Source organism: Hyperoodon ampullatus (assembly GCF_949752795.1).
Source record: "Hyperoodon ampullatus genome assembly, chromosome: 14".
Taxonomy (NCBI): Eukaryota; Metazoa; Chordata; class Mammalia; order Artiodactyla; family Ziphiidae; genus Hyperoodon; species Hyperoodon ampullatus.
This window is the reverse complement of record NC_136927.1, coordinates 42,276,314-42,302,463: the sequence shown is the minus strand read 5'-3', so window position 1 is coordinate 42,302,463 and position 26,150 is coordinate 42,276,314. Positions and strand designations below refer to the sequence as shown.

The 26,150-nt window shown below is 56.3% G+C and overlaps 2 protein-coding genes across 3 annotated transcripts in view; one reads left to right on the top strand and one right to left on the bottom strand.

The window, feature by feature from the left end:
- Positions 1 to 7,817, top strand: part of NSMCE1 (NSE1 homolog, SMC5-SMC6 complex component) — a gene marked incomplete at its 5' end in the record, with an annotated part of 29,059 nt that extends 21,242 nt beyond the window's left edge. The window contains 5 exons of one of the 2 annotated variants that reach the window (XM_079719622.1): positions 79 to 156; positions 1,361 to 1,507; positions 6,049 to 6,165; positions 6,998 to 7,118; positions 7,600 to 7,817. In XM_079719622.1, the coding sequence (XP_079575748.1) occupies positions 79 to 156; positions 1,361 to 1,507; positions 6,049 to 6,165; positions 6,998 to 7,118; positions 7,600 to 7,679 (543 nt within the window). In that variant the 3' untranslated portion in view covers positions 7,680 to 7,817. The remainder of the gene's footprint in view (positions 1 to 78; positions 157 to 1,360; positions 1,508 to 6,048; positions 6,166 to 6,997; positions 7,119 to 7,599) is intronic. The other variant, XM_079719621.1, reaches the window with a different exon arrangement.
- A 4,655-nt stretch (positions 7,818 to 12,472) lies between these two features.
- Positions 12,473 to 25,940, bottom strand: KDM8 (lysine demethylase 8; the record flags this gene model as incomplete). Its single annotated transcript, XM_079719040.1, has 7 exons — positions 12,473 to 12,637; positions 12,730 to 12,822; positions 13,639 to 13,788; positions 19,657 to 19,701; positions 21,683 to 21,815; positions 22,953 to 23,119; positions 25,473 to 25,940. 7 exons carry the CDS (start codon positions 25,938 to 25,940, stop codon positions 12,473 to 12,475), a joined length of 1,221 nt encoding a protein of 406 aa, XP_079575166.1.
- Between the last annotated feature and the right edge of the window lie 210 nt (positions 25,941 to 26,150).

Here is a 26,150-nt window from a genome sequence, read left to right as displayed (position 1 = left end):
GGAGGGAGAGAGCGCCAACAAGTGAATTAACGACAAGTGAAGGGCACAGACTGACCCTCACGCTGACTTATTTTTTAGGTGAATCTTGCAACAACTTCAGTTTCTAAAATGGCCTCAGATTTTGCAGAGAATGAGCTGGATCTGTTTAGAAAGGCTGTAAGTACAGTAATTCCCACTGCCCAGCAGCTGGGCTTCTTATAGGAATTCCTGTCTTTCACTGGAAATGGAAACTGCAATCTTAGAGGGTCACCACTGCTGCCCGAGAAAGCCCTTTGCAGGGGGATGTCACCGAGCGCCTTGCCCAGAATTCATAGCTGCCAGGTGATTGCTGGGGATGTCGCCACGGCTGCCTAGGAAAGAAAGGCTGGTCTGGGTTTGACCCCAGCTGGTTGAGCAACAGTGGGCCTCCTGGGTGTGTGATGCAGTTGAGCAGGTGTCACTGCCTGGTACTGTGGCAGCATCGCCCGGGAGCTTGCTATAAAGGCCGAATCCCAGTCCCCACCCAGATTGCTGAATCTGACCCTGCATTCTAAGAAGGTGCCCCCGATCCGTTTGCACAGGCACATTTGTGAAGCGCTGCTCTGCCTGCCTGGCTTTGGAGCTGTTCACTCAGCCACGTTGTCACTCACCTGGCTGAGCACCTGGTCAAGACAGTGGTTCTCAGCTCTGGATGCACCATAATAACTGGGGAGGTAAAAACAACGCAGACATTCTGGCCTCAGGTCTGTCGAGTCCAAGTTTCTGAGGACCGACCGAGTCCTAGAATCATTCCTTTCTAAGCCTCCTCTGGGGACGATCAGCCAGGGTTGAGAACTGGGCTCTAAGATTCCAGACACACCTGTGTGTGCAGGAAGCCTGTCTTCCCAGCGGCTGTGCCCTGCTGTGGGCAGAAGTGTTAGGGCAGTTGGCCGGCCAGCCTCTCCCGGCCCTGGGTCCACAGTGCCTCTGCAGCTCTCGAGCGTGCTCTCGCTGGCCCACCCTGCTCTCCTGCCCTTCCCGACCGACTCCAGCCTGCCACTCAGACCAGCCCTGATGGCCTGCGCACCTTTGAGTGGGAGGGGTGCTGCCCCATTTCCTTATTCATTCATTCCTCAGCTTCTCCATCTTCAGGGAGGTGAAGTGACCCTTCTTGATTTGGGGGGCATTAAGGTCATTCATTTGGGATGATGTTACAGGAGAGACTTTTGGGTCAAAACTGTTTATGGCTTTGGATGCATATTATTACGTTATTTTCCTGAAGAGTCCTACAGTTCTGCCTGTGATATGAATAGTTTCACTGCACCCCTGCCAGGATTGGTATTATTGCTTGAAAGTTGTTTTTGCCAGTTTAATAGATGAATGTGGTATCTATTTCTTCCAGTTGGAACTGATTATTGACTCAGAAACTGGCTTTGCATCTTCCACAAATATTTTGAACCTGGTTGATCAGCTTAAGGGCAAGAAGATGAGGAAGAAGGAAGCCGAGCACGTGCTGCAGAAGTTCGTACAAAACAAATGGCTGATCGAGGTACTTCGTGCCGTGGATTTTCCAGCTTGGCTCACTTTTTAGAATGAATCACAGTTTTTCCTCCAAAACCATATTGTATCTAACGGACGTCTATTGAGCCAGGCCCGTTCGGGTCCCTTCTCTGCTGTGAGGCCCACAGTGACCCTGCGAGGAGGACTGGAACCTCCTGTTCACTCACGTGACCTGGGGGGCCCCCCAGGCAGGCCGTGTGGTGTGGCGGGCAGGAGCACGGCGCTGGCGTCAGCCCTGGGCCCGAACCCCGGCGCGGGTGCCCCCGCGTTCCTGGGGGGGGTAGCGTGCGCCCCCGGGGGTGTGGGGAGCGGGGCGAGCCGCTGTGTCGGGTGCCAGTGCTGGGCCCTCACGGGAATCGCTGTCCCCATCCTGGTTATCGTTGCCAGCGTCATGTTATCCAGGGCCGGCGCTGTGGGGTTCTTTCAGTTAGATGGTGGCCCTTAAAGAGCAAAGAGGACGTGTAGACAAGCGTTTGGAGAGGAGCTGTGGGCATCTGAGCGCTTCAAGTTTCTCGACACGCCGTGTCTAATTCTGTTGGCTGGAGCAGTCAGATGTTTCAGTTCTTTTTCCACAAATGCACCACCGTTTCCAAGAAACGCGAGTCAGACAGACTCAGCGCTGCCTCATGCACCACAGCCCTGCCCCTCGGGGGCCTGTGTCTGGGCAGGATGTGCCGAGATAGTCCCCCAACTTCCTCATTTGGTGGGAGGCTGCTGCTGTGGTGACACGCTGCTTCACTTCCTTCTGGGGTGGAGCTCGCCTCTGGAGTCCTGGCGACAGTGCTCTGAGTTACTGATCTCAGACGGTGGGTGGGCCCTGGTAGCCAGACCAGAAACATTCAGTGCCTGAGGTACTTGCCTGATGGGAGGAAATGTCTGAAGAGGCCACAGCGGCGAGGGCGGGGGGAGGGGAGCCGCTAGTGGGTGCCAGCATCTCTGGGCGTGTCTGCGCAGCATGTGCTTGGGTCCTCCCAGCCGCCCTGTGCGGGTGGGGAGCCCCTTAGCTCTGTTTTGTAGCTGAACCCACTGCAGCTCCGTGACCTGGGTGAGGTCCCACACCCGGCCAGTGGCAGAGCCGTGTTCAGGCCCAGCTTGGGTGACTGCAGGTTCCCATCAATTGCTTTGTCACAGTTTTTCTTCCTCTCTGGGGTGGATCTGGCAATATGGAATGTTCTCGGGCAGCTTGGGTCATAACTGACCATGCTCTGTCCTCGGGCCAGACTTTCTAAGGTTGGGGACTGTGACTTCATCGTTGTCCTTCATCACTCCTGGAGGTACTACTTCCTGAACGGTGACCGGGTGGGTAGATGAAGTTCCAGAGGAACAGCATTTATCTAAAACTTACCCCCAAAATAATACAAGATATCCTCGTAGATTAGGAAATACCAGTATTCATACGGGACCGTGTGGATACGAACACCCGTCGTATCCCCCGAAGCTCGCCCTCCGCTGCCCAGGTGCAGCCTCTGTGCCCGGCTTTGGCCCCCAGGGTGGTCATGTGTGTCTAGCACATGCAGGTGCTGTCCCACCACAGTGCAGGGCTGTGTGCCCGACTTTATCGGGACTGATGCTTTGCTGCCCAGAGCAGGGACGACAGAAGGAAAGAAGGCCTCTGGGGTCCGCTGGACTTGCCTTGGGCCCTGCCTCCCGTGCTCTCTGCTGCTTCCTCAGTGAAGTGGAGGTGCTGGTGCGTCCTTCCAGGGCTGGGGGTTCCCTGAGTGCTGGCCTCCGCAGCCCCGACAGCCTCCGGGGAGCCCCCATGCTGACTGACCCCTCCGGCCTCGTGTGGACAAAGGAACAGACCCGGGAGGAGGGGGGAGGGCATGGTGGTGAGACTCCCCCAGGGTCCTCCTCTGGCCTTGTCAGTACCTCTGGCGGTGGCTTCTCGCCTCTGAGCCTGTTTCCCGTCTGAAGGATGAGGACGGTGGTGGTGCGCAGGTGTTTTTGTAGCGAGGGTGGAGTGCTTTCTGAAGTGGTCGGCATGGGCATGGCCGTGAGTTCTGTGGCACTTTTCGAGGAACAGCTGAGGGGGTGCGAGGTGAGTGCTGGCCAGTCTCCCGACCAGCCTTCCTGGGGCAGCACCTGGACCGGAGGGACCATGTCTGAGTCTCATCCTCAGCCTCAGAAGCGGGACCTTGCTCAGAAGCCATGCTGTGGGGGGGTGTCACCTGGCGGCACTTTGTTACGAAAGTACCTGGAGAGCCCTGCCCGGTACCCTGCGCAAGGCTCCGTCCGCCCTGGCCTTGCACAGGGTACGGAGGTGCTGAGGCACCTGTGCAGCCCCTCAGGGGGCCCTGGAGTAGGGGGTGGTCAGGGTCAGCAGGCGAGGCCCCAAGATATGGAGGAGGCCTCAGAGAAAGCATGGATACTTGGAGCTTGGGTGTCTGCTGGCAGCTGCATCTCTGCACACCCTAGGGACCAGTCCCCGCTGCAAGATCCCAGCTCAAAGGATGGCTGTGAGGCCTGGGAGATCACTTGGGTTTGGGTCTTCCTTGCAGATCCAGGGCAGGCCACCTGTCCCGGTGACGGGGCCCCGAGGATGGGTGGGTCATGAACAGTAAGCACCGGGCACAGTTTCAGGCAGCTAGGAGACGTTTAGTAACTGCATCTCGAGCCTGACTCTGAACTTGAACTTGCTCACCCTAGCCTTGGGCGTTCCTCCTTGGGATCGATACAAGGGCTACTTAACTCTTCCCTTAGACGTTTACCACAGCACTGCCGAGCGCTGGGCCTCGCATCACGTGCTGGGGACACAGAGTGAGCAAAACCGGGCCGGCCCACGGTCTGGGAGGGAGCCGGAGGTCAGCCCCGCATCTCGCTGAAGTAGAGTTACAGATAGAGAGGAAACAGGGTTTTATGACAGCACTAACAGAGGAACCTGCCCTCTGCAGAGGAAGTGACACTCAGCTGAAGGCTGGATAGGAGGCACCTGGACTGGGGGTGGGCACCATGGTCCAGGGCAGAAGGAGCAGCCTGTGCCCAAGTGGGCATGGTGGGTGCAAGGAGCTGCAGCTGGGCGCTCTGGAAGAGGGGACAAGGTGAGCCTGGAGGTGGGCAGTAAGGGATTCGATTCTTCAGCCTAAGAATGGCGGAGCATCATGGGGCTGGGCCTCGCAGAGCTCAGGTCGCTAGAGAGGGTTGCAGAGGGGCAAGGGTGGGCCCAGAGGGTGGTTAGGAGGGTGAGGGAGGCCGTGGAGATGGAGCGTTGTTACGGACTGGGGAGCTTTTGAGAAGGTAGCAGCCACAGGACCCAGGACAGCCTGGGAGGCCCGCCCTCCTGTGCCCAGCACCTGAGGGGCACAGAGCTCCTGTCCGCTTCCTGGCTGGCCCGACAGCCTGTGGCGCGGGACACCAGCGCCTCGTGCTGGGCCCCCGTCCACTTGTGAGAGTCCCCGGGCTGCATCCTGCCTGCCCGGCCTGCTCTCCGCGGTCAGCACTCCTGCTCTCTGACTGCGCCCATTTGCCGTGTCTCCCTCTGGGTGGTCGCCCGCCTGCCACTGGAGGCCCAGAGTGAATGCACTTCCTGGCTGGGTTACGGTAGGGGGGCGGTGTGAGGTGGGAGAAACGGGCCCGGCTCGTTGCAGGCGTCAGGTGGAGAAGAGCGGAGACACGAAGGAGCGCTGGGCTGACCCAGCAGCCGCAGGTTCCAGTAGCGGCTTCTCCTGCAAGGCCTGCGACGTCGGCCTGCCCACTGGCCCCACCGGCCCTCCAGCGCCCTTTGCCCAGGAGCCCCACCGGCAGCTCCTCCTCCCCCAGCGCGGGCAGCGGAGGGGAACAAACATGGTTAAGAGGTTCACCTCGCGCTTCACTAGTCGGCTTTCATGAATAAACGTCCGTGGGCCTCTGTGACCCCTGCCTCTGCCCCGTGAGCTGGCCGTAGGGCAGTTACCGCAGCCAGGTTTTCTGTACGTCCTGGCTTTCCACCGTGTCTGCTTGGGGGAACCGGGAGGCCCCACCAGCCATGCCACCCAGCCACGCCGGGGGCCTCCCTGGACCGTCTCGAGCATTGCCCGTAAAGTGGCGCAGCTGGAAGTGATCACGGATGATCCCCTCGGAGGCTCCAGGCAGCAGGGCTGGGGGCACCCGCTGTGCTGCTCCCTGGGGGTGGGGCTGGGGGGCGCTGGGGAGGAGAGGAGGAAGTGGGCGCTTGGGTAGGGGGTGGAGTTCACGCCGTGGGATCACTGCCTCCCTCTCCCGGCCTCTGTCCTCATCTGGGGGGCTGGGCAGACCTCACATGTGGGGCTGCCATGCAAGATCCGTGATTCCTGTCTGTGAAGGCACAAGGAAGGCGCCAAGATGATGCAGGGGCGGGGGTCCTTGCCTCGGTTTCCTTTTAGGTCTTACCTAAGTTTTCCCCGCTAGAGGCTCTGCAAGAGGCCGACCGGGGTTGGTGAAAGCCTGTGCGGCGAGGGGCATGTGGACCTCTCCCCGTTTCTGGGCCTCGGGCCATGGGAGCAGAGATACAGGGTGGGAAGAGGGCCAGGTGTGCCCGTTTCATAAAAGATGCCACTTCCTGTTGTGTCCCTGCAGAAGGAAGGGGAGTTCACCCTGCACGGCCGGGCCATCCTGGAGATGGAGCAGTACATCCGGGAGACGTACCCTGATGCCGTGAAGGTCTGCACCATGTGCCACAGCCTCCTCATCCAGGTACCGCAGGGCCGGGGGCGGGCACTTTCTAGAACTCTCACTCTGGGCCCCAGGCCTTCCTCCAGCGTGAGCAGAAGATGGGCGTCTCCTCAGAAGTGTCCGAGGATGAGCACACGAAGGCCCGCCTCTCCTCCCTGGTCCCTCTGTTCTCGTCCCAGGGCTCTTTCTACTTTTTTTCCAGATAAGGCTCTCAGAGGTCTTCTGTGTGGTCCATATTATCTCGGCAGCTGTGTGGTGAACACCCTTCTGTCTCAACCGTGGTTTCCCCGTCATCTGTTTTCCCGTGTACTTTGTAGGGCTGCAGAGCAGAGCGGAGCAGCTGGACTGGTGCTGGATGTTTGTTTCCTTTTTATCTTTTTGCGATTGTCACCTACACCGGGATAGGGCTCTTTGCACATCCATCCTTGGGCACTTGGTTGTTTTCTTGGGTTGAATTCCTGGGAGTGGAATTTATGGACCAGAGTGCACACACGACTGTTGAAAGCTTTGTTCCACGTTGCTAAAGTGCCTTCTGAAAAGTGGCCGTCCTCACGCCCACTGCAGGACCCACACGTGCTGGGAGCCTGGGACTCAGCCTTGCTGCTCCAAGGGCCTGGCCTGCCGCCCCTGCTGCCACGCTCTGGCCTTTGGAGTCTTGAGCTTCTTCCCCGTGTCCTCATTCGTCAGATTCTTTACTAAAACCCACTGCACTAAGGTAGACTTACGGGTTGTTTTTATTATTAATCTGGGGCCTGGAAGACAAAACTACTGAGCCTGCGGGACGTTTTCCTTGCAGTTTCCTGAAGGTTTATGAACACGGCGGGCTCCACGGCCATCACCTTTCTCATTTCAGGGTCAAAGCTGCGAGACCTGTGGAATCAGGATGCACTTGCCTTGTGTGGCCAAGTACTTCCAGTCCAGTTCAGAGCCGCACTGCCCCCACTGTAACGACTACTGGCCCCACGAGATTCCAGGTTCGTGTCCCTAAGCCGCCGTCTCCTCCTGGCCTCTGGGCGGCTGGGCTGGCAGGGCTGCGAGCGTGCCCGAGTTCTGGTGCCTGGCTCTGAGGGGCCACGGGGGGCAGGGAGACGGGGTGCTCCAACAAAGCCGCCACGTGTGCGTAGGACCTGAGCTGCACGCGCTGAAGCAGCTTCTGCATAAGCGGAGGCCAGCTTTTGCTTGCCCTGTTCCACAGGGCTCTCTAGACCCTGGTAGACATCCTGAGGCACATGAGGGTCTGGTGTAGACGAGGCTCTCTCCCCGACAGCTGTCTCGGGAGGGGAGGTATAAGCAGTGTCCCCAGCTCCCTCTGTTTGTTTATCTGTCAACTGGGGCTAATTCTGCCTTCCTGGAGAGTAGAATGTTCCATAGGACAGAGTCCTTGGCACACAGGCGTGACTGTGGATGGCAGCCGGCCACACCGCTCACAGTATTTTCTGGCTTTTCTGCGTACAGAAGTCTTTGACCCCGAGAAGGAGAGGGAGGCCAGCATCTCCAAATCGAACAAAAGGTCCTTGCGATCCAGGCAGCACTAGCCGGCCACCGCCTTCAGGGGAGTGACCGGCGCGCCCCATTTGGAAGAGAGGCATCAGTTTCGTGTTTCACGTGAATCACCTCCTTTATCTTTTACATTCACTTGTTAACAGGTTTGGAATAAACTTACTAAGCAGCCACCTCGGCCTCGTCTGTGGTCGGTGCCCCCCTTTCCTGGAGCTCACTGAGAGCTGGGAGCCCCCCGGCTTGGGCTCCGGAGTGAGGCTGGCAGAGCTCCTTCCGCTTGGCACCGTCCGAGGCCACTTGCTCAGGGCGGCTTTGCCTTCGGTCCCCAGCTGTGATCACCCGTCCCACCCACACTGGCCGGCCCGACTTGGGCTTGTGGGGGCCTTGGCCCCCCGACGCCCCCCGGGCTGCACCCTCCTTGGCCCAGGACGCACTGGCCTGAACGGCGTCGCCCACCGGCTCCAGGCTTCTCCCGCGGAGTCACCTTCCCACCGTGCCAGGAGGCCTGGCGTGCGTGCCCCTGCTGACTGCCCTTGCCCGCGGGCCCGGGCCACGCGACGGGGCCCCGTGTACCTCAGCCCCTCTCCCCTCCTACTTTCCAGGGCACGGCATTTCTCTCTGTTCCTGAGCGAACCATCGTGTTCCTCACCGCCAGGCCTCTGCACACCCGTCTCTCCCACCTGCCTGCCCTCCCCTCGTGTGTCCCGCCCTTGCCGGCAACACCTGTGCACCCTTTAGATCTTGGTTAGGCTGTCACCACCTCCACTCCAGTCCCCCACCTCCCCGCGTGTCTCTGACCATCACACTTGCCACACTATTTTGACTCCGTCTCGCCTCCCTTCCATCCCAGAATCAATCAGGACCCCTTCAGTCATGGCAGCAAACCCGACTCAGAGTGGCTTAAACAAGGAAGGACTTGGCCAGAGGGGGTCCTTTAGGAGAGGCTTGACTTAGTGGTTCCAGTGATGTCACCAAGCGTCCTTATTTCTGTCTCTGCCCTGTTATCGTGTTGGCCTCAGGCTGGTGCCTAAAACATGGTCTTCCAGCAAATCCAGCCTCTTCCTTCAGGGGAGCACAATGGCTGCCATACTTACAGGCCTTGCTCACCCAGGCCCCGCCGTCAGGAGGAAGAGGGCGGGTCTCATTTCGTGGCTCCCCCATCCCAGCAAACATCCAATCTGGATACCTGTGGGGGAGGGTGGGATAGTCCAATTGGTACTCTTGGCCTGGGCCACCTCTGAGCCGTGAGTAGGGCAACCCCTCCTGAGCCAAGTGGCTCAGTGAGGAGGAGGCTCTCTAAGCAAATTGAAGACGATATTACCAGGGAGAGAGGGAATGAATGCAGGTGCCCAAAGGGTGGGGTGTCCTCTACCCGTGCAGGCAAGGACGCTCTGCCCGATTCACCTGCATCAACCGGCTGTGGGGCGGGACCCAGGTCCGGCCTGGGCCCTGAGGCCCACCCCCAGGCAGTGAGAGGCGTTCAGCTGTGAGCCAGCCCGGCCCCTGGCCCAGCCTTCTGAAGGCAAATACAAGCTTTGGTGAAGCCCTGTGGGAGCCCCGACTGGCAGGCAGGCAGGTGCAGCTGTGTGCCAGGCACGCCACCGAAACAAGCCCCAGCCAGCTTACCCAGAAAAGGGGTTTTTTGGGAGGGTCTGGGGAAGCTTGCTAACAGCAAGGCAGGAGAACTAGTCTAGAAAACATGGACCCTGGATCTGGGGATTCCGGCGGGGAAGACCCATTCCCCGGTCATGGTGGGGACTGCCGCCACTGCATAGCAGCTCCAGCTGTTCTGTTCGTCCTCCCAAGATGCAGGTGCAGGAAGGGCTCCGGGCTGACACACCCTCCAAGGCTGCATTCCCGGGAGGAAGGGGATCCTCCACGATGCTGTTCCGGACAAGGGGGAACGGAGGCCAGGGGCCAAAAGCAGAGCAGCACGCCGTGGCCCTCCTGCCTGTCCAGGCGGGTGGCTGGGCGGTCAAGGCCAGGCAGGGTCACACCACGCAGGTGTCAAGGAAGCTCTGAGCACCTGCCGCTGGGACACTGCCCTCCTGCTGCCAGTCTCCTCTGCGGTGACGCCAGCATGAACTTCCTGAGGACCCCTTGGCACGGCCCAAACAAAGCCCTAACCCCAAGTTCCAGAGCGCTTGCCTGGCACTCAAGGCCTTTGTGATCTGCCCTGCCCGCCCCTGGGTACAGCCTGTCTCCCACCGCTCTGCCCTCCCACTGGTGCCCCAAGCGTGTCACTCCAGGAATTACTGGACCGGGGACACTCACCGCTCTTCCGGCCTCCAGTCTCCCCCTTCTGGGCTCTTCTCACACGGCAGCGTGATCAGCCCTCGTCTCTCCTTGCTTAGCACCTTCATCCCTCCCCCCGCTGCCACAGTCCAGGCCCTGCCAACCCCACCTGCCCTCCCCATTCCCTCAGCGCCCTCTGCTCGTGCTGCAGCGGCCCCTTCCTCTCTCCCAAGGCCAAGTCTTTCCTGCCTCGGGGATGCTGCACCTGCTGCTGGGAGCACCTTCCTCAAGTCTCAGTGTCAGTTCTGGATTCCAGGTCCTTCAGGCTTCTACTCAGACGTCAGCTATGAAAGTCATGTCCCCAACCCCTCCCCTGTTGCCACATTCCACCGTCACCCTGTTCTCTTGCCTTCACGGCACTTATCACTACCCGCACTACTTATTTTATTGTCCGTCTCCTCTCTGGACCCCCCAAGAGCACGAAACACAAGGAGGGCAGGGCCCCCATCCTGCTCGATGCCGCGCCCTGCCTGGCACAGGACTCGGGTGTTGAGCAGGCCTCTCTGCAGCTCCGGTGGGTGGGTGCCTGTACCTCCCCTTGGCCCTGCGAGCAGCTGGTTGACACCTTTCTTCTAAGCCGCCTTCAGTCCACACCCCTCAGAGCTGAAGCCAGCCCTCCAGCCGAGATACTAGCAACACGGGAGCCTTGCCCGGAGAGCAGATGAAGATTTCATCTTCCCATCTGACAAGGGACACTTGCTCGAGGCGGCCAGGCCTCAATATGTTTTAATGAGCGCTTCCTCTAGTCACTAACTTCAGAACCACGACATTACAGATGAACTGCTTTTTGTCATCAGCGGCTCAGCAGGAGTGGGACCTGCCAGCTGGGATGGATGGGATCCTAAAGGCTGGGCCACCGTGGGAGCTGGAGCCGGGGAAGGAGTGGGTGTTATGCAGGCAGCCCTGGAGTTACGGCTCGTCTGCAGCCCGTCTGCTCACTGATGGCGAGCCTGTGGGCATGGTGGCATCCCTATTTTATGCCTGACTGCCTTCAGCGGCGTTGATATTTGCTATAAATTCTTCACATGAAAAATGAGGTAAATAACTATCAATAATGCTGGGTAGAGGAATAAACGACCTCACAAGCAATTGCTCACAGAGCCCTCGATTCCTTTCTAAACAGCTCTTGTATTCACCTGGCCTCCATGCCCGGCCCTGGCCCGGGCTCACCCACGGCGTCAGACCCACAGCCTCCCTGCAGCTTTGACCATCAGCCTCTCCTATTCCCTGCCAAGAATCAAACGTATGTTCTGATTATCTCTCTGCTCAAAATGCTGAAGCCCCAAGACCTACATGATAAGGTTCAGATTCCTTGGCCTGGTTACAGAGGACATTAGTAGCTAGTTTCAGCCACCCATCAATGCTTCCCACCCCCCTTCTCACAGTAACTCAGGGGGGCCTGTGAGCCAGGCCCCGCCAATCAGGGCAGCCACTCCCTGCCCCACGGCATTGCCCCAGAATGAGCGAAGGTCCCAGGCCCAATGGTAAGAAACTTCCCTGAGGTTTCTGAGCTGTGGGTCGAGGTGCTGGGATCTGGAGTTGACCTGTTGGGGCCATCTTCTCCCCCCGGGGAGAAGCCTACTTACAAGAGGGAAGAGACTGAAGCCAAGGTCAGACCAGCAGACATGAGGTGGCCACGGAGGGAGAGAGGCCTGGTGGGTAGAGGCATGGCCCTGGGCCACCTCCGCAGCTGTTCCTGCAGGTCTGTGACACCCCTGCCCCCAGCATCCTTACCTGGTCAAAATTCAAACAGAACCACCCATGTTTTATACAAACAAAACAAACGTGTTTATGGAAAGTCTGAAGCCTGGGCCTCTCTCCTGGCCTAAAACCCTCTTTCAGAGAGGAGTGGCCCCGGGCGATGGAGGCAGCAAGGGGCAGGAGGGCCGCCAGGTGGTTCCTGGCTGCTGGGAGCATGTGGAGTGGGAAATTCACCAAGCTAGCAGGGCTGTGCGCTTCTCTGAAGGCAGGTTACACTTCAGTAACCAAGACAGAAACTGCCCCAGGCCCCCACTGCCCAGCAGAGGCCTGAGCTGAGCAAGCCGGTAAGAACCCACCCCCGTGACCAGGCCATGGCCACCCCGCTCCAGAGCCTGCGGGCCATGGCTGTCCTGACAGGCCAGTATTTACAACAGTAATAATCACGAAGACTGGTGACAGCGGCTGAGGTCTGTAGCGCAGCTCTGCCTACACCGCATCCCTAGAGCCCTCTGTGGTGAGGACTAGCGCCGCCCTATTCTCCAGATGGAGACACACAGTGGAGTTCCTTACCCCAAATCACACGGGTTAAGCGACAGGGCCAGCTTGAATCCAGGCAGCCAACCTCAGAGCCCAGGAGCTTCTGTGCGGGTTGTGGGCCGGGAATGTCCCTCTGGGATCCCACCCGCCTGCCTCTGCTGCCCACACTGGCCTGGGCACCCCTCGCCCTGCGTGTGCCAAGGCGAGGGAGTCCTCAGGCGCAGGCCGGGCCAGGCACAGGGCGGCGGATGTGTGACCACGAGCGCGTCTGCTTGCCGGGCACCCTCCTCTCGGGCTACAACCACCAGAAGCTGACTGAGAAGCTCAGGTCCAGAGCCCGCACATAATGCCAGTACTTCACCGGGATGAAGAGGATCTCTCCCGGAGACAGGATGCAGGACAGGAATGGGGCCTCGGCAAACCTGGGGAACTTCTCCACGTCGGGATTCTCCACGTCAACCTGAGGAAAGCGAAGGAAGTCACTGGCCTGCTCTCAGAGACGGGGTGTGGAGGAGGGGAAACGGCAGGTCCCACCGGGTCCCCCAGGCCCACCTGGCTCGTGTTGTGAAGAAGGTGCGTGTCATGAGGATACAGGGCCTCTGACTCCTGCGGGGAGTACAGCCGGATGTATTTCCTGCCCATCACCTGCAAGGAAGAGAGCCGCCCTCCTCAGCAGGTGCCCGGCTGCCCCGGGTGCCCCGCGCCCAGCACACACGTCAGGTTAGGAGTCACTGCCTTCGCTACTGTTGCTAACAGGCACTCGACTGTGGCACCGCTGTTTCAGTGCTGTATGTTTATTAACTCTGAGCCTCAGCACAACCCTCCGAGTGGTCTATCCTTTCCCCCCCATTTTACAGGTGAGGATATGGAGGCACAGAGAGGTTAAGTGAATGGCTCACGTCCACAAGGCTGAGAAGCGGTCTGGCTCCCCGCCTCTCCGCTGCCTCTGGGGACTGGTCCCCGGGCTGGAAGAACACTCTCACTTGTCAAACCTCTCTGCCTGCGACGGAAGGTGGTTTTATAACAGGTGCCCCTCCCCTTACAACACACGCACGCGCGCGCGCTGCTCTGTCTGGGTCTCAGTAAAACTACCCACTGGCTGAGCAGCTTCCCCGTATTTGGAGAGAGGGTTCTGGCAGGAGAAGCTGGCCTGGTTCTGATGGACGGCAGGGGAGAGGCATCCGTCGGGGCACTTGCTCCGTCTGGAGATGGCGCCCGGCCCTGCTCTGCCCTCAGGAGGCATCTGGGAACCCAGACGATGCAGGAGCCATGGCTGGAAGCCGCCCCGACCAGGCAGAGGGCCCACCCGAGGCCTGGTACCTTTCGTTTCTCTGTGTTCACTTCTGTCCACGTCCCTGTCAGTGGTTCATCTCTTTAGTGTTTAAATGTGGACAGTGCGGCCAGGCCGTGTGTGGCTGGGCCAGGAGGAGGGGGAAGGCCGATGTTCTGAGCAGCTCCAACCTGGGCTAGGAAGTTCTGCTGGGGATCCTGGTGAAGCGGGGAGACGGTGCCTTGGGGACCGAACCAGGCGTTGATGGTGATCTCCTCTTCCTCCCCGGTGCCCAGGCAGCAGTAATCGGGGATGCTGATGTCCTGCTTCAGCTCCGGGATCTGTAGGGTCGGAGCAGACGTGGAGGGTTAAGACCAGGCCTGTGGCACACAGCAGCCTAGAAGTCCACTGACTCTCCCGGAAGGCCGATACACACTGTCTTCTTGCGTAATAATATGACTGTAGCCACATTTTACTGTACAGGAGTTTAAAAATCAATTTTAAAAAGTAAATACATAATTGCTAGGGAAGGGTTATAATTTTATTTTCAGATTTATTTCCATGTCATATGCATTTTAGCTTTGTTTCCTTTTCTTAAAAACCTGATACCACTGCTTTGTACCTAAAAATAAACCAGCTTGCAATTTTCTAATTTTAGAACATCAAATTAAAGAAAAACAAAAAGAAAATGGGACTGAGCAGTTAATGAAATCTCTGGAAGGGAAGATTTTCCAAAATTTACTAATGGTAAAGCAATCACAGTTGGTACATTTAAGATATGTTACTTAATACAAAGATGGGGAGTAAAATGGAAAACATTTGAACTGTGGTAAAGGAAGGTTAATGCAGAGAGTGCATGCGAAATAATAAGGAAAAATAATAAGGATCCCAATACATAAGGTATACAAATAAGAAAAGGACAAAAACCAGATCATACATAAAGATGAATTAGATATAAAGAAGGGTTTCAGTCTCATTAGCAATAAACGTCATCATTTCCCACTGATCAAATTAGCAGAAGTTGAAAAAGTGGTAACACACAGTGGTGGTGAGGATGTGGTAAAGGGGGCACCCTCATGCCACGCTGCTGGTGGCATCAAGCGACGTGGTCAGGACTTCCCTGGTGGCGCAGTGGTTAAGAATCCGCCTGCCAATTCAGGGGACACGGGTTTGAGCCCTGGTCCAGGAGGATCTCACATGCTGCGGAGCAACTAAGCCCGTGCGCCACAACTACTGAGCCTGCGCTCTAGAGCCCACGAGCCACAACTACTGAAGCCCACGCGCCTAGAGCCCGTGCTCTGCCACAACAGAAGCCACTGCAGTGAGAAGCCTGTGCACCACAGCAAAGAGTAGCCCCCGCTTGCCGCAACGAGAGAAAGCCCACGGGCAGCAACGAAGACTCAATGCAGCCAAAAACAAACAAACAAACAAATAGATAAAAATTGGGTTAAAAAAATTAAAAAAGCGACATGGTCAAGTGTGGAAGTCTTAAAACCATTCATGGACTTTGACCCAGTTGGAAGTGAGCTTGTGCTGCTCCTTTGTGTGGCGGCGTCAGGGGCCTCCGGGAGGCTGTGAAGTTAGGGCTCCCGGGGAAGGACGAGGGCTGTACGAGGAGGTGCGGTCAGCTCACCTGCCCCGGCACCGTCAGTGACCATCTCTAATGAGATGGACAGGTTCTTCTTCGATTTATGATGGGGTTGCGTCCCGATAAACCCACCATAACTTGAAAATATCAGAAGCTGAAAATACGTTTGATGCACCTAACCTACTGGACCTCACCGCTGAGCCTGGCTTGCCTTACACGTGCTCAGAACACTTACATCAGCCTACAACTGGGCAAGATCATTGAACACAAACTCTATTTTATGATAAAGTGTTGACTACCTCACCCAATTTATTGGATACCGTACTGAAAGCAAAAACCAGAATGTTATCTGGGTACAGAGTGGCTGCGACTGTATCCATTGTTTCCCCTCCTGATCGTGTGATGTACTGGGAGACCCAGCCCAGCATCACGAGGGGGTATCGTAAACACACCACTAGCCCAGGAAAAAAGCCAGATTCAAAATTCAAAGTACAGTTTCTACTGAACGCATATCACTTCGGCACCACTATAAGGTTGAAGAATCCTAAGTTGGGGACCACCTTATACTTTAAAACGGCAACTACCGTGAGTCCCCTCGTGTTTTCTTGTGCCCCACGCCTCCTCACTTCCCGACCAGACCTGCAGAAGGCAGCTCCAGGGCTCCACTCCCAGGGCCGGTGAGGAATCCAGCGGCCCTGAGGGAGGGGCTGGAGCTGCCATCTGCAGGTCTGGTCGGGAAGTGGCTTCAGCCAGGGTGAGTGGTTTCTTCACTCTGAGACTCTGGTTCTTTCCAAATGAGGCCAGTCCACCACAGCCCTGCCAAGCCCCCAACCCCCAAGACTGCCTGCTCTGCTGCAAATGCTCGGAGGCTTTGGGAAACTTAAGTTTGGTTCCCAAAAGGTTGCAAAGGGGACCCACTATGCAAGTTTACTCAGGTATTTCAGAGTGAGCTCTCTGGTCTGAAGGGACACCTGCAGGTGGACTGGCCATTACTTTAGTGGAACAATCACAGGGGGCGGCCGGAATGTTCTCCCTGTGGGGAGCGTGGGCTGTTCCGTACTTTTAGAGTCTGTCTCCAACAGCCCATGTAGAAATGCGGAAATGCTGCTGTGTCCACTGCTTTGGGCTGACAGAGAAGTTCACAGTCTGAGGTGCCCTGTCCTGTGGGGTTCCTCAGTGAGGGGCGAGATGCCAAAGGCCTCTGGAAACTGCCTGCTTCTCCCCTGCCAGGCTTGCTGTCACACCACACAGTTTCTGGCTGGGATTACACCAGACTCCAGCCCTGTGGGATGCTGAGAAGCTGCCTGGTTCCTGATGACATCATCAGGTTTCCTGAGAGGCGACTGGTTGACCAGACGGTGTCATCAGAGCCACTGGCCAAGGATTCAGAGACGCCAAGAGGAGAAACCATCTTAGATGTGACTGATACTTGAAGGCAGACCAAGCACAGTGGCCAAAATCTTCTGAAACACAGGGTCGCTGGGAGGGGAGTCAGTAAGAGGTTTTGGATGGGGCGACCCTGAGCTTCGTGCAGGCAGAGAAGGCCCCAGAAGCCATGCAGAGGCTGGCAGGCCAGGTGGTCCCTCTGCGCTGCATGACAGCCCCAGGGCTCCAGTAGTCCCCAAGGTAGTTTGACAGCAGATGAGAAAAACCATTTCTGGGGTCCCGAGACAAAACGCCTTCAGAGTCTTCGACCGTCATAAAAATAATCATGTACTTTGCCTTCTACTTCTAAATGTGCTTCCTCGTGTTCTAGTAAAATGGCAATTGGCTGCTCCAGGACAGGGAGCCAAGCTGACCTGTGGCTTCCAGGGGCCCTGGGAGGCCGAGCCCCACTATGACTGAGGCCAAGAGATAGGACAGGCCGGTCTCTTGAGATCACGTGGTAGGGGCCTGATCAACTTGAATCCCCCTTTTCTTCACTTAGCAAGAGAGGACAGGGCTCAGGACCCACAAGTCCTCACGTGGGGAAGCCTGGGCAAGAGGACACAGCCCACCCGGCCCCATCACCTCCTGCCCCCCTGTAACTTTGAACCTGCAGCTCCCGAAGGCTGGCACAGCCCCAACTGGGGCCCCCCGGTCAGGACAGGGACTCCAGCTTCCCACTGGCTGTGGTCCTGACCCCGAATGACCCAGGTCTTCCCTGTTCAGGGCACACACCCAGCCCCTGACCTCGCCTCCCGCCCAGCACTGCCCGCTCTGGGCAGCTGTGGCGTCAGGCCTGGCCAAGACCACATCTGCCAAGTCCCCCCGGATGCCTCAGCTCCATCTAACGAGTGGTTCGGGTCCCAAACCTAGGCGTCTTCCTGGGCTGCTCCCTTTCCCTCGATCTCCACACGCCCACCACGTTGGGTGCCGGCAGCTCACACCCATCCTAACCCCGTCTCTCCACGCACGGCGTCGCCTCTCCCTGGACCGCTGCAGCAGCCTTCTAGTGGTCTCCCTGCTTCCACACCTGTCACTTCAACGCCTCCCCAGACAGTGCCACAGCCATCCTGGAAATACTTCCCTTCACATTAAGAAAACCATCCTTCTTCCAGCCCTGATCTCCCTCTCAGGCCCCATCTGCCACTTCCCTCCCCTTCATGCGCTCGGCTCCGGCCACGCTGAACTCTCCTGCCCCTTGAAGGTGAAAGTTCACACCTGCTGCTCTCCCAGCTGGCGTGGCGCTTGTCATGTCCTTTTAGACACGAGAAGAAAATAAAATGGCAAGTTGATGACAGGGATAAAATACCCACAATGCTTATGGTTGACAACTAACTTGCATCCAGAACATATATAAAGGATTCCTAAAATTCAAAATAAGAAGACCAACCACCCAATAAAAAAAAAAATGGGCAAAATATTTGCCATGTGGCTGGGTACCTACTGCTCATCTTTTGGGCTGTTGCTCAGACGTTACCTCCCCAAGACCCCTTCCCTGACTATCGGATGGAAAGAGCCCTTGCCCTGCCCAGCCTCCTCTGTAGGGTACACTTCTCCTTTCCTTCAAGGCGCTCATTACCATCAGATACGTGTGTTTTTCAGGGCCACGGGGCAGGAGAGCGACTGTCCCTGCGTCCCCAGGGCAGGGTTTAGCGCCGGTGCACAGGGGCCTACAGAGCAGCCGTCTCCCGCCCATCACCAGGGTCACAGTCCCGGCCACCCCCCAAGTACAGAGCGAAGAGGAGAGCGGGGGATGAGGCAAGGGGTGGACGGAAAGCCCAACTGTCCGGTCATTCCCCAGGGTGAGCCCTCTTCTGAGCGTTTCGGCATCCTAACTGCACGGCTTTGAAAGCGCAGGATGCAATCTGGTTCACGCTACACTTCACTTTGTTCTGTTTTGTTTGCATTTGAAAACAAAGTCTCTGTTCTTCTCGCTATGAGGACTATACATACTCATCATAGACGATTTGGAAACTGCACAGAAGAGAGGGAGGGACCCCCTCGTCCTCTCGCCCCCCGCAGACAAGCCCTGTTCACCTTCTGCGGCCTTTCTTCCTGTCCTTTGCCAACTCAGCTACGGCCATCCTGCACATCACTGCACAGCCCCATTTCCTCACTCCCCACGAGCCAGACGGTCCCGGTTCCCACCACCGCTTCCCCAGCTCTGCCATCTGGCGGCTACGGGCCCCACCTGACGCAGGTCTGGGTGACGGGTGACGCTGGTGCCATTGGTCCGGGTGCAGCCCAGGATGGACCCTGCACCTCTAAAAGCCAGGATGCTGGCGCTGTCTGGGCCACACCTGGACAGTCTCAGGGGAGGATGTGTGATGGAGAGAGAGCTAGCGCAGCCTGCCACGGTCCCTCTTCTTCCCCTGGGTGCTCTCCTTGCATCCGCTGGCGCCCCTGTTGGATTCTCCTGGGAATACCACCTCGGAATGTGAACCCTCGGCTCACAAACGTCCCAGGGCTCCTTGCTGTCTTGGCCTGGCCTTCAAGGCCCTCCCAGCTTGGCCCCAGCCTCCCTCTTCGGCTTCCCGCTCTGCTTTCCTGACCAAACCCTCTCACGCTGGTGGATACGCCCAGCACGTGGGGTTTGTTCTGCCCTCTGACCCTGGCTCACAAGGCGCCTCTCCCTGGGACTGGCCTCGGCCTTGAGCCCTGCTCCTCCCCTCAGCTCCAGCTCACAGCCCCCTCCTCTTTCAGTCTCCACCAGTTCGTCCTGAGGGTCCTCCATCCAGCCAGTCAGGGTACCCAGAGGAGTGGAACCCGGGCCCTGCCACAGCGCACAGGCCCAGGTGCGGGGAGCCTACCTCGTAAGCAGACGACTGAAAGGTGGTCAGGCGGCTCCAGGCCCTGCCCAGGGAACTCTGTGAGTCCAGGTCAGCGGCCACTCGCTCATTCTGGGTCAGGTCAGAGCCTGCCACCCTCACCTAGGGGACCTGTTCCTCGGTTCTGACCACGCTCGGGCTTTAGACTCCATCCCCTGGGGGCCATCCCAGGGCCTGCTCCGCTCCCCTGCTGCCCGCTGGTGAGTAGGGCACAGGTAGAGGCACAGGGGCCTCCCTGCTCACCGCAGGGGGCAATACCACTGGGGAGCAAATGAGGCTGTGACCCCTTTCCAACCCTCCGGGGCCAGCGCCCAGGAAGGGAGGTGGGAGGAGGTGAGAGGGTGAAGGGTAGAGGGGCTCGGACTTACCTGGTCAAAGAGCTGGTGCTGAGCAAGGTACCCGACGTCCTTCGGCTACTCCATGGGAGAAAGGCCAGAGGGGACACAGAAAAGCCCTGTTAGTCGTGGGGCACCTCCTCAGAGCTGCCCGTGTGGCTGGCTCTCAGCACCCTGCCCTAGGCGGCACCTGGAGGGCCCTCGTCTCCGGCCTGCTTGGTCCCCCTCCTCCAACCCGGGGGCAAACGTGATCCCTCGCCAGCCAGCAAGACTGGGCTGATGGGGGGACTCAGGATCTGGCCCTGCCTCTGCCCTGAGTAAGTCACCCTGAGCCCCGGGGCTCAGTTTTCTCACATGATACATGAAGGGGCTGTACACACATAAGGATTTTTTTTTTAATAAAAATGGAATCATACAATATGTATTACTGTGAAGTCTGCTTTTTTCATTTCATTATATATCATGACTACCTCTTCAGGTCAATACATGCATATGTGACTCATTCTTTTGATGGATGCATGTTTTATAGACAGGATGCATTATTATTCATTCAACCATCCCCCTGCTGGTGGACATTAAGGTGGTTCTGCCGCGGTGTTTCAATAAACAGCCGAATGCTCTGGTCCTGATGTTTACATGCTTCCAAGAGGAGAACAATGCAGTCAGGGAGTACGTGGATTTTAAATCTCAATAGCTTCTGCCACGTTGTTTTCCCAAACGTTACATCATTTACACTCTCACCAGCAGTTAATGTGAGAGTCCACTTTCCTACATCTGCCTGCACTGGAGATGCGATCATTTTGTGAAAATTTCTACCAATCAGATGAGTGAAGAGATCAGTGCTTTACAAACTGGGCTCCCTGACACTCAGGGGTTCTTTGAAGATGCCCGAGGGCCTCTGAAAGGGTCAGATGGGGGCGGGGCAGATGGGACGCTGGGCACCACTGACCCCAACTGCGGCCAGAGTGGCCAACAGGTATCAGGAAGAGGAAGACACCCAGGGCCCTCACTGTTAAGAAATGACAAAATGGTGCAGCTGCTTTGGAAGACAATCTGGCAGCTCCTCTGGCAGTTACACACAGAGTTACCATCTGACCCAGCAATTCCACTCCTCGTATACACCTAAGAGAAATGGAATCACATGTCCGCACAAAAATGTGTACGTGAATGTTCACAGCAGCATTTTTCATACCAGCCAAAAAGTGGACACAACCCAAATGACCATCCACTGAGGAATGGACAAACAAGATGTGGTCTATCCATCAAAGGGATAGTATTCGGCCATACAAAGGCACGGAGGACTGGTACGTGCTACGACAGAGATGAACCCTGAAAACATTATGCTAAACAGAAGAAGCCAGACACAGGTCGTCACACATTATATGATTCCAATTATGTGAAATGTCCAGAATTGGCAAATCCATAGAAACAGAAAGCAGATGCGTGGTTCCCTGGGGATGGGGGAAGGGGAAGGGGATATGGGAAGTGACTACTAATGAGTACGGCGTTTCTTTGGGGTGATGAGAATGTTCTAGAATTAGATAGTGGTGATGGTTGCACAATCTGGTGAATATACCAAAACCCACTAAATTGTAACCAAAAAAACCCAAACAAACAAAAAAACCCTCCAAAAAACAAAGGGCCTGAAATGGGAACATATGTCCCACCTGCCTTTCTCATGCTGGCCAGCCTACTGACCACAGGCCCTTAAAGAATGGCTTCTTGGGGCTTCCCTGGTGGCGCAGTGGTTGAGAGTCCGCCTGCCGATGCAGGGGACACGGGTTCGTGCCCTGGTCTGGGAGGATCCCACATGCCGTGGAGTGGCTGGGCCCGTGAGCCATGGCCGCTGAGCCTGCACATCCGGAGCCTGTGCTCCGCAACGGGAGAGGCCACAACAGTGAGAGGCCCGCGTACCGCAAAAAAAAAAAAAAAAAAAAAAAAAAAAGAATGGCTTCTTGACTCCTCCAAAACCTCCCCTGGCGACACATGGAAGTTATTTGCCCAAATGTAACGCGTTCCCTCCCTCCTAAGTATTAGAGGAAGGAGTCAAACGACACACCTCATTCCTGATGTACTTGCTGATGAACTCATCCACAGTCATGAGCGTCTGGGACCACTCCTCGTCTGTGTACCTGGAACCGACCTCTACTGGGACGGTGCGGCAGCCAGCAATTTCTTGGATGTACTCCAGACTATTCGGAAAACAGGGATTGGCATTGCCATCGTATGCTAACACCCGTTGGGTGCCCTGCTAAACGTGCTACGCTGGTCTCCTTTCATTGGCACAAACGCTCACGAGGTGGAGGAAGACCCCACTTCACTGCTGAGGAGACACAGGTGCGAGAGAGGCGAGGTCACCTGCCCACCTGGCGGTGGGCAGCTTTGCAGATACAACCTATGAATCTGGTTCTTGCTGGGCAGCTCTATTTCCCTGCTTGCCTAGCGCCTTTCAACTTCTCTCTTTGCTCGCCCTGTCACAAGCAGAGAGATCTTCTTTGGGCCAGTGGAGGACAGTGCAGGGTGGTGAGGGGCCTGGGTCTTCAGCTCAGGTGGCCTGGTGCTGAGTCCAGCCCTGCCTGTCACCCACCAGGGGACCTGTGGCAAGTCCCTTCGCCTCTCTGAGCCCTTGTTCCCCGTTTGCAAACTGTGGGTGATGACAGTGCCCATCACACAGGAACCAGGGAGGGGACAATGAGGGAAGACATGGCATGTACCCGCCTTGCGTGGTCAAGCACGCAAATCTCAGCGGGAACCACTCCCTCCGCAAAACCACTGCCACAAGACAGGCTGGCTCCATCCACCTGCCTCAGACATGCCTCCTCATTTCAAAACTAGGCATGGCTGTGGCATCATGGCTACTGTCCAGCTGCCTGATCTGACCTTTCCACCATGAATCTGAGAAGGGACTGGAAACAGACATGAGGAGAAAATAAACACAGGAGCCCTCGGAGGCCACGCAGAGGGGGTGGGGCTGTCTTGGGTTCTTATTTCTACTCTCAAGGCTCAGGGACCCCTAAGAAACTCCACAGAATTCCTGAGATCCTGCAAAACTGCATAATGGACTTAACATTGGACTTCCAAGACGCACTCCTTAAAAACTGCTTAGGGCCGGCAAGCTGTAGAAGGTAAGAATCTTATAACCTCTGGCATCGCTTCAGAGCACTGTGCCTTTAATGCGTGTTTAACCCCTCGGCCGTCCATCTCACTTCACTGCCAGTGAAGTGTCTGTGGGGCTGTATTCACTTGGGGATGATGGGAGGAGGAATCTGGGGGTCTCTGGAGATGCTAAATTGGGAAGAGGAACCACACCGCCCTCAGCAGACACCCACCTCCACTTCTTCATGCACGGCCAGTGGTTGGCCACACCTTCCAAGATCACAGGCCTCCCTGGATCCAAAAAATGCTTCCTGAAATACTGGAGGGATGGACAGTGAAGCCGGGGCACCGTTATTTCTGACGTCATATCTGGAATCGGAACGTGGTCATTCCTTGCTTTCTGTTCAAAATTAAGACAAAACAAGATGGCAACAACTGCAGAAAGGCCAAAATTCGAGGCATTCCACTAGCAATTTGCATCAATGGTAGTAAGACAGCTGAGATGTCATTAGTAACAATAATTAACAGTTAACATTTATTGTCAGTTTTACTGCTGCTACTGCGACTACTGACGTTTCACGATATCAAGATGTTTTTTTTCTCTACCGGTTCATTTAAAATGTTTGTTTAATTATAAAACTAATATATTGCTTTCATAGAGGAAAACTTACTATCCCAAACTCCACCATCTAACCTACAAGGATTCTTCTCATTACTGTATGTCCCTTTCCCACTTCGTTCACACATATGGATCTCTGATCCACTCTAAGATTCACGATGAATAAGCAACTCTGCCTCTTCTGTCCAATAATTTCTCCAAAGTAGTTTCCATGCTGCCACTCAGTCCTTGCAATGGCTTGAGTGGCTGCCTCATCATTTACTTAACCATCTCCCAGCTGAGGGACCTGAACAAGTTACTGTCTCTGAGCCCGTTTCCCCACGCGTTAAACCCCACTGGGTGACGAGACCTCACATGTAAAGCACTCAGCACTGCCGCCTGGCACCTGTCGCCTCCCTCGGCTCCCCCTGCTGGACCCCAAGCCCGTTCTCAACACTCATGCAGTGGCGGCAGCGACAGCTAACATTCTTCCCTGCAGGTGATGTGCGAGGCCTTGTATTTGCCTCTTCTTTTCTCGCTGTCCCCAAAGTAGACTTTTACTTCCCTGTACTCCCTTGTCAGACAGGCCTTCCCTGACCACCCTGTCTGAAGCAGCCTCCCCACCTTTCTCACCATCTGGGAGAAGACATTCTTTTACAGCCTCACTAGAATGTCAGCTCCAGGATGGCGTCTGGACCATGCCCTTGGTTCCTGGCACATCTGGGCCACCGCTGGGGCTCAGTAAGGCTGCTGAGCAAAGCCCCTCCTACAGGCAGGGGAACGGAGGTGGCACAGGCAGCGGGGGGTGGCGCAGGAATGTGAACCCAGGCAGCTGCCTTCAGAGCCTGAGCTTCCACCCCCTTAACCATATACACTGCCCCAGACCACGAACACCACCTTGGCCATGAAGCCACCGCCATATCCCTTGGGACAGCCCTGGCCTGGGCAAGGGTGGGTGCAACCCCTGGGTCCAAGGGGACAGATATTTGTCCCTTGATCTGCATGTCTGCCCGACCCTCTGAAAGGTACACCAACACCCCATGCCCTTGGCCCTGTGGCACCCTTAGCAACACTGGGTGTTGTGTAAAATCTCATTTGATAGTTTCAGAGCCAAGAACGGCTGCTTTTTTTGTTTGTTTGTTTAAACCAGAGGTGAGGTTGAACATTTCCCACATGTTCGTTTAACAGATCTGCTTCCTCCTTGTGAACAGTCTGTTCGTGTGTCTGGTCTCTCTACTTCCTGGGGCCCAGTTTTTCTTTTCCCCTGTTGCTTTGTATAATTCTTATACAATAAAGATATCTCCTCTCTGACAGCTTTGCTGCAAATTTCTCTTCCCTGTTTATAGGCTCACTTTTTACTTCAGTTACATGTATGGTGTATTTATGACATCCATTTGCATTATTCTTATAGAAAAATAATACTCACTGTAGGGAATTCTGAAAACAAGAAAATATTTAGGAAAATGTCGAAAACACCCCGTAACTCCCTTACCCAGTGTCCAGTACAGTCTCAGCCCTTTTTTTCTGGGGGTCAGCACTCTGCTATTTTACAGATAAGGAAACTGAGGCTCAGAGGAGGTGACTGACTTGCCCAGAGGTACTGTGAGTGGGTCCGTGTGTCAGTGCTGAGATGTGAAGCCTGAGGAAATGACCCTCAGTGTCTGTGGGGTATTCTCTGGCACATGCACTTAAATACCAGTGAGGACATGGTCAAGTATCTAAAGGGCAGGACCGATTAGTCATGTGAGTTGTAGAATCTCATCCAAACTCAGCAGCACAAAGACAGAGGCAGCCAGGAAAGTGGGTGACACCTCAACCAAGGGGCCAGGAAGAAGCTGAAAGAGAAGGGCTCCCGCTGGCTGCAGGCCTCGGCCACACAATCCCTCTGAGCCATTTCTCTCAGGAACCACAAAGCTTTTACCCTCCTGCTCTCCCCAGGGGGCACTGCTTTTACACAAACTGGGAAAAAAAAAATTGAGACAAGAGGCTGTTCCATTTCCAAATCAATGGAGATGCCATTTTTCAACCAGAGGGGTCAGCGTGCCAGGGGCTTCACCCCAGGGGAGAGCTGACCTGTGACTTCTAGGAAAACAGGGCTGATGGATTTTGCTGGGTGCGGTCAGTGGCGGTTGCCCACCCCCCTGCCCCCGGATACCTTTATGCCAAGCGGCTCCTGGCTCGGGCCGGGGGCGGGCCTTTTTCCAGAGAGCAGGTGCTTCTGGAGGACGGCAGTGACTTTAAGGAGGATGTCCCCAAGGATGGCCGCCCCCATCAGCAGGCCCATGTCGCAGGCTTTCAGGGCGGCGGCCACGGAGGCAGCGTCCCCAGGCGGCGCGCACAGACACACGGCTTTCAGGAGGCAGCTGAAGGAGTACACCCGCCGCCAGTCCTTGTCCACGTGCTGCCAGGGCCCTGTGTTGAGCTTCTCCCAGGAGTAGTCGAGCAGCGCCTCGCAGGTCTGCAGACACTCTTGCCTCCTGTCCCCATAGAAGAGCTCGGCGGCTTCCTGCAGCAGCATCACCACGCTGCCCTCCACCTTCTCTCCCAGCTCCAGCTTCAGCTCCTCTTTCGTGCGGGGCAGGAGTGCCCAGAGGGCCTCCCAGAGCGCGCCCGGCCCCGCCATCGGCCCAGCCGGCTCCGTCCAATGAGTGCTGGGGGGAAAAATAAGTTACAGCAAAACACCACGTTGTATGCCTACATATTTACAGTTCTACATTTTCATAAAATAAGGCTGGGGGAAAACAAGCTAGATCTGTGATGACATCCAGTGGCCAAAATGTCAACCACTGAAATTTTAAATATATATAAACTATTTTCCTAAAAAAAGAGAGAC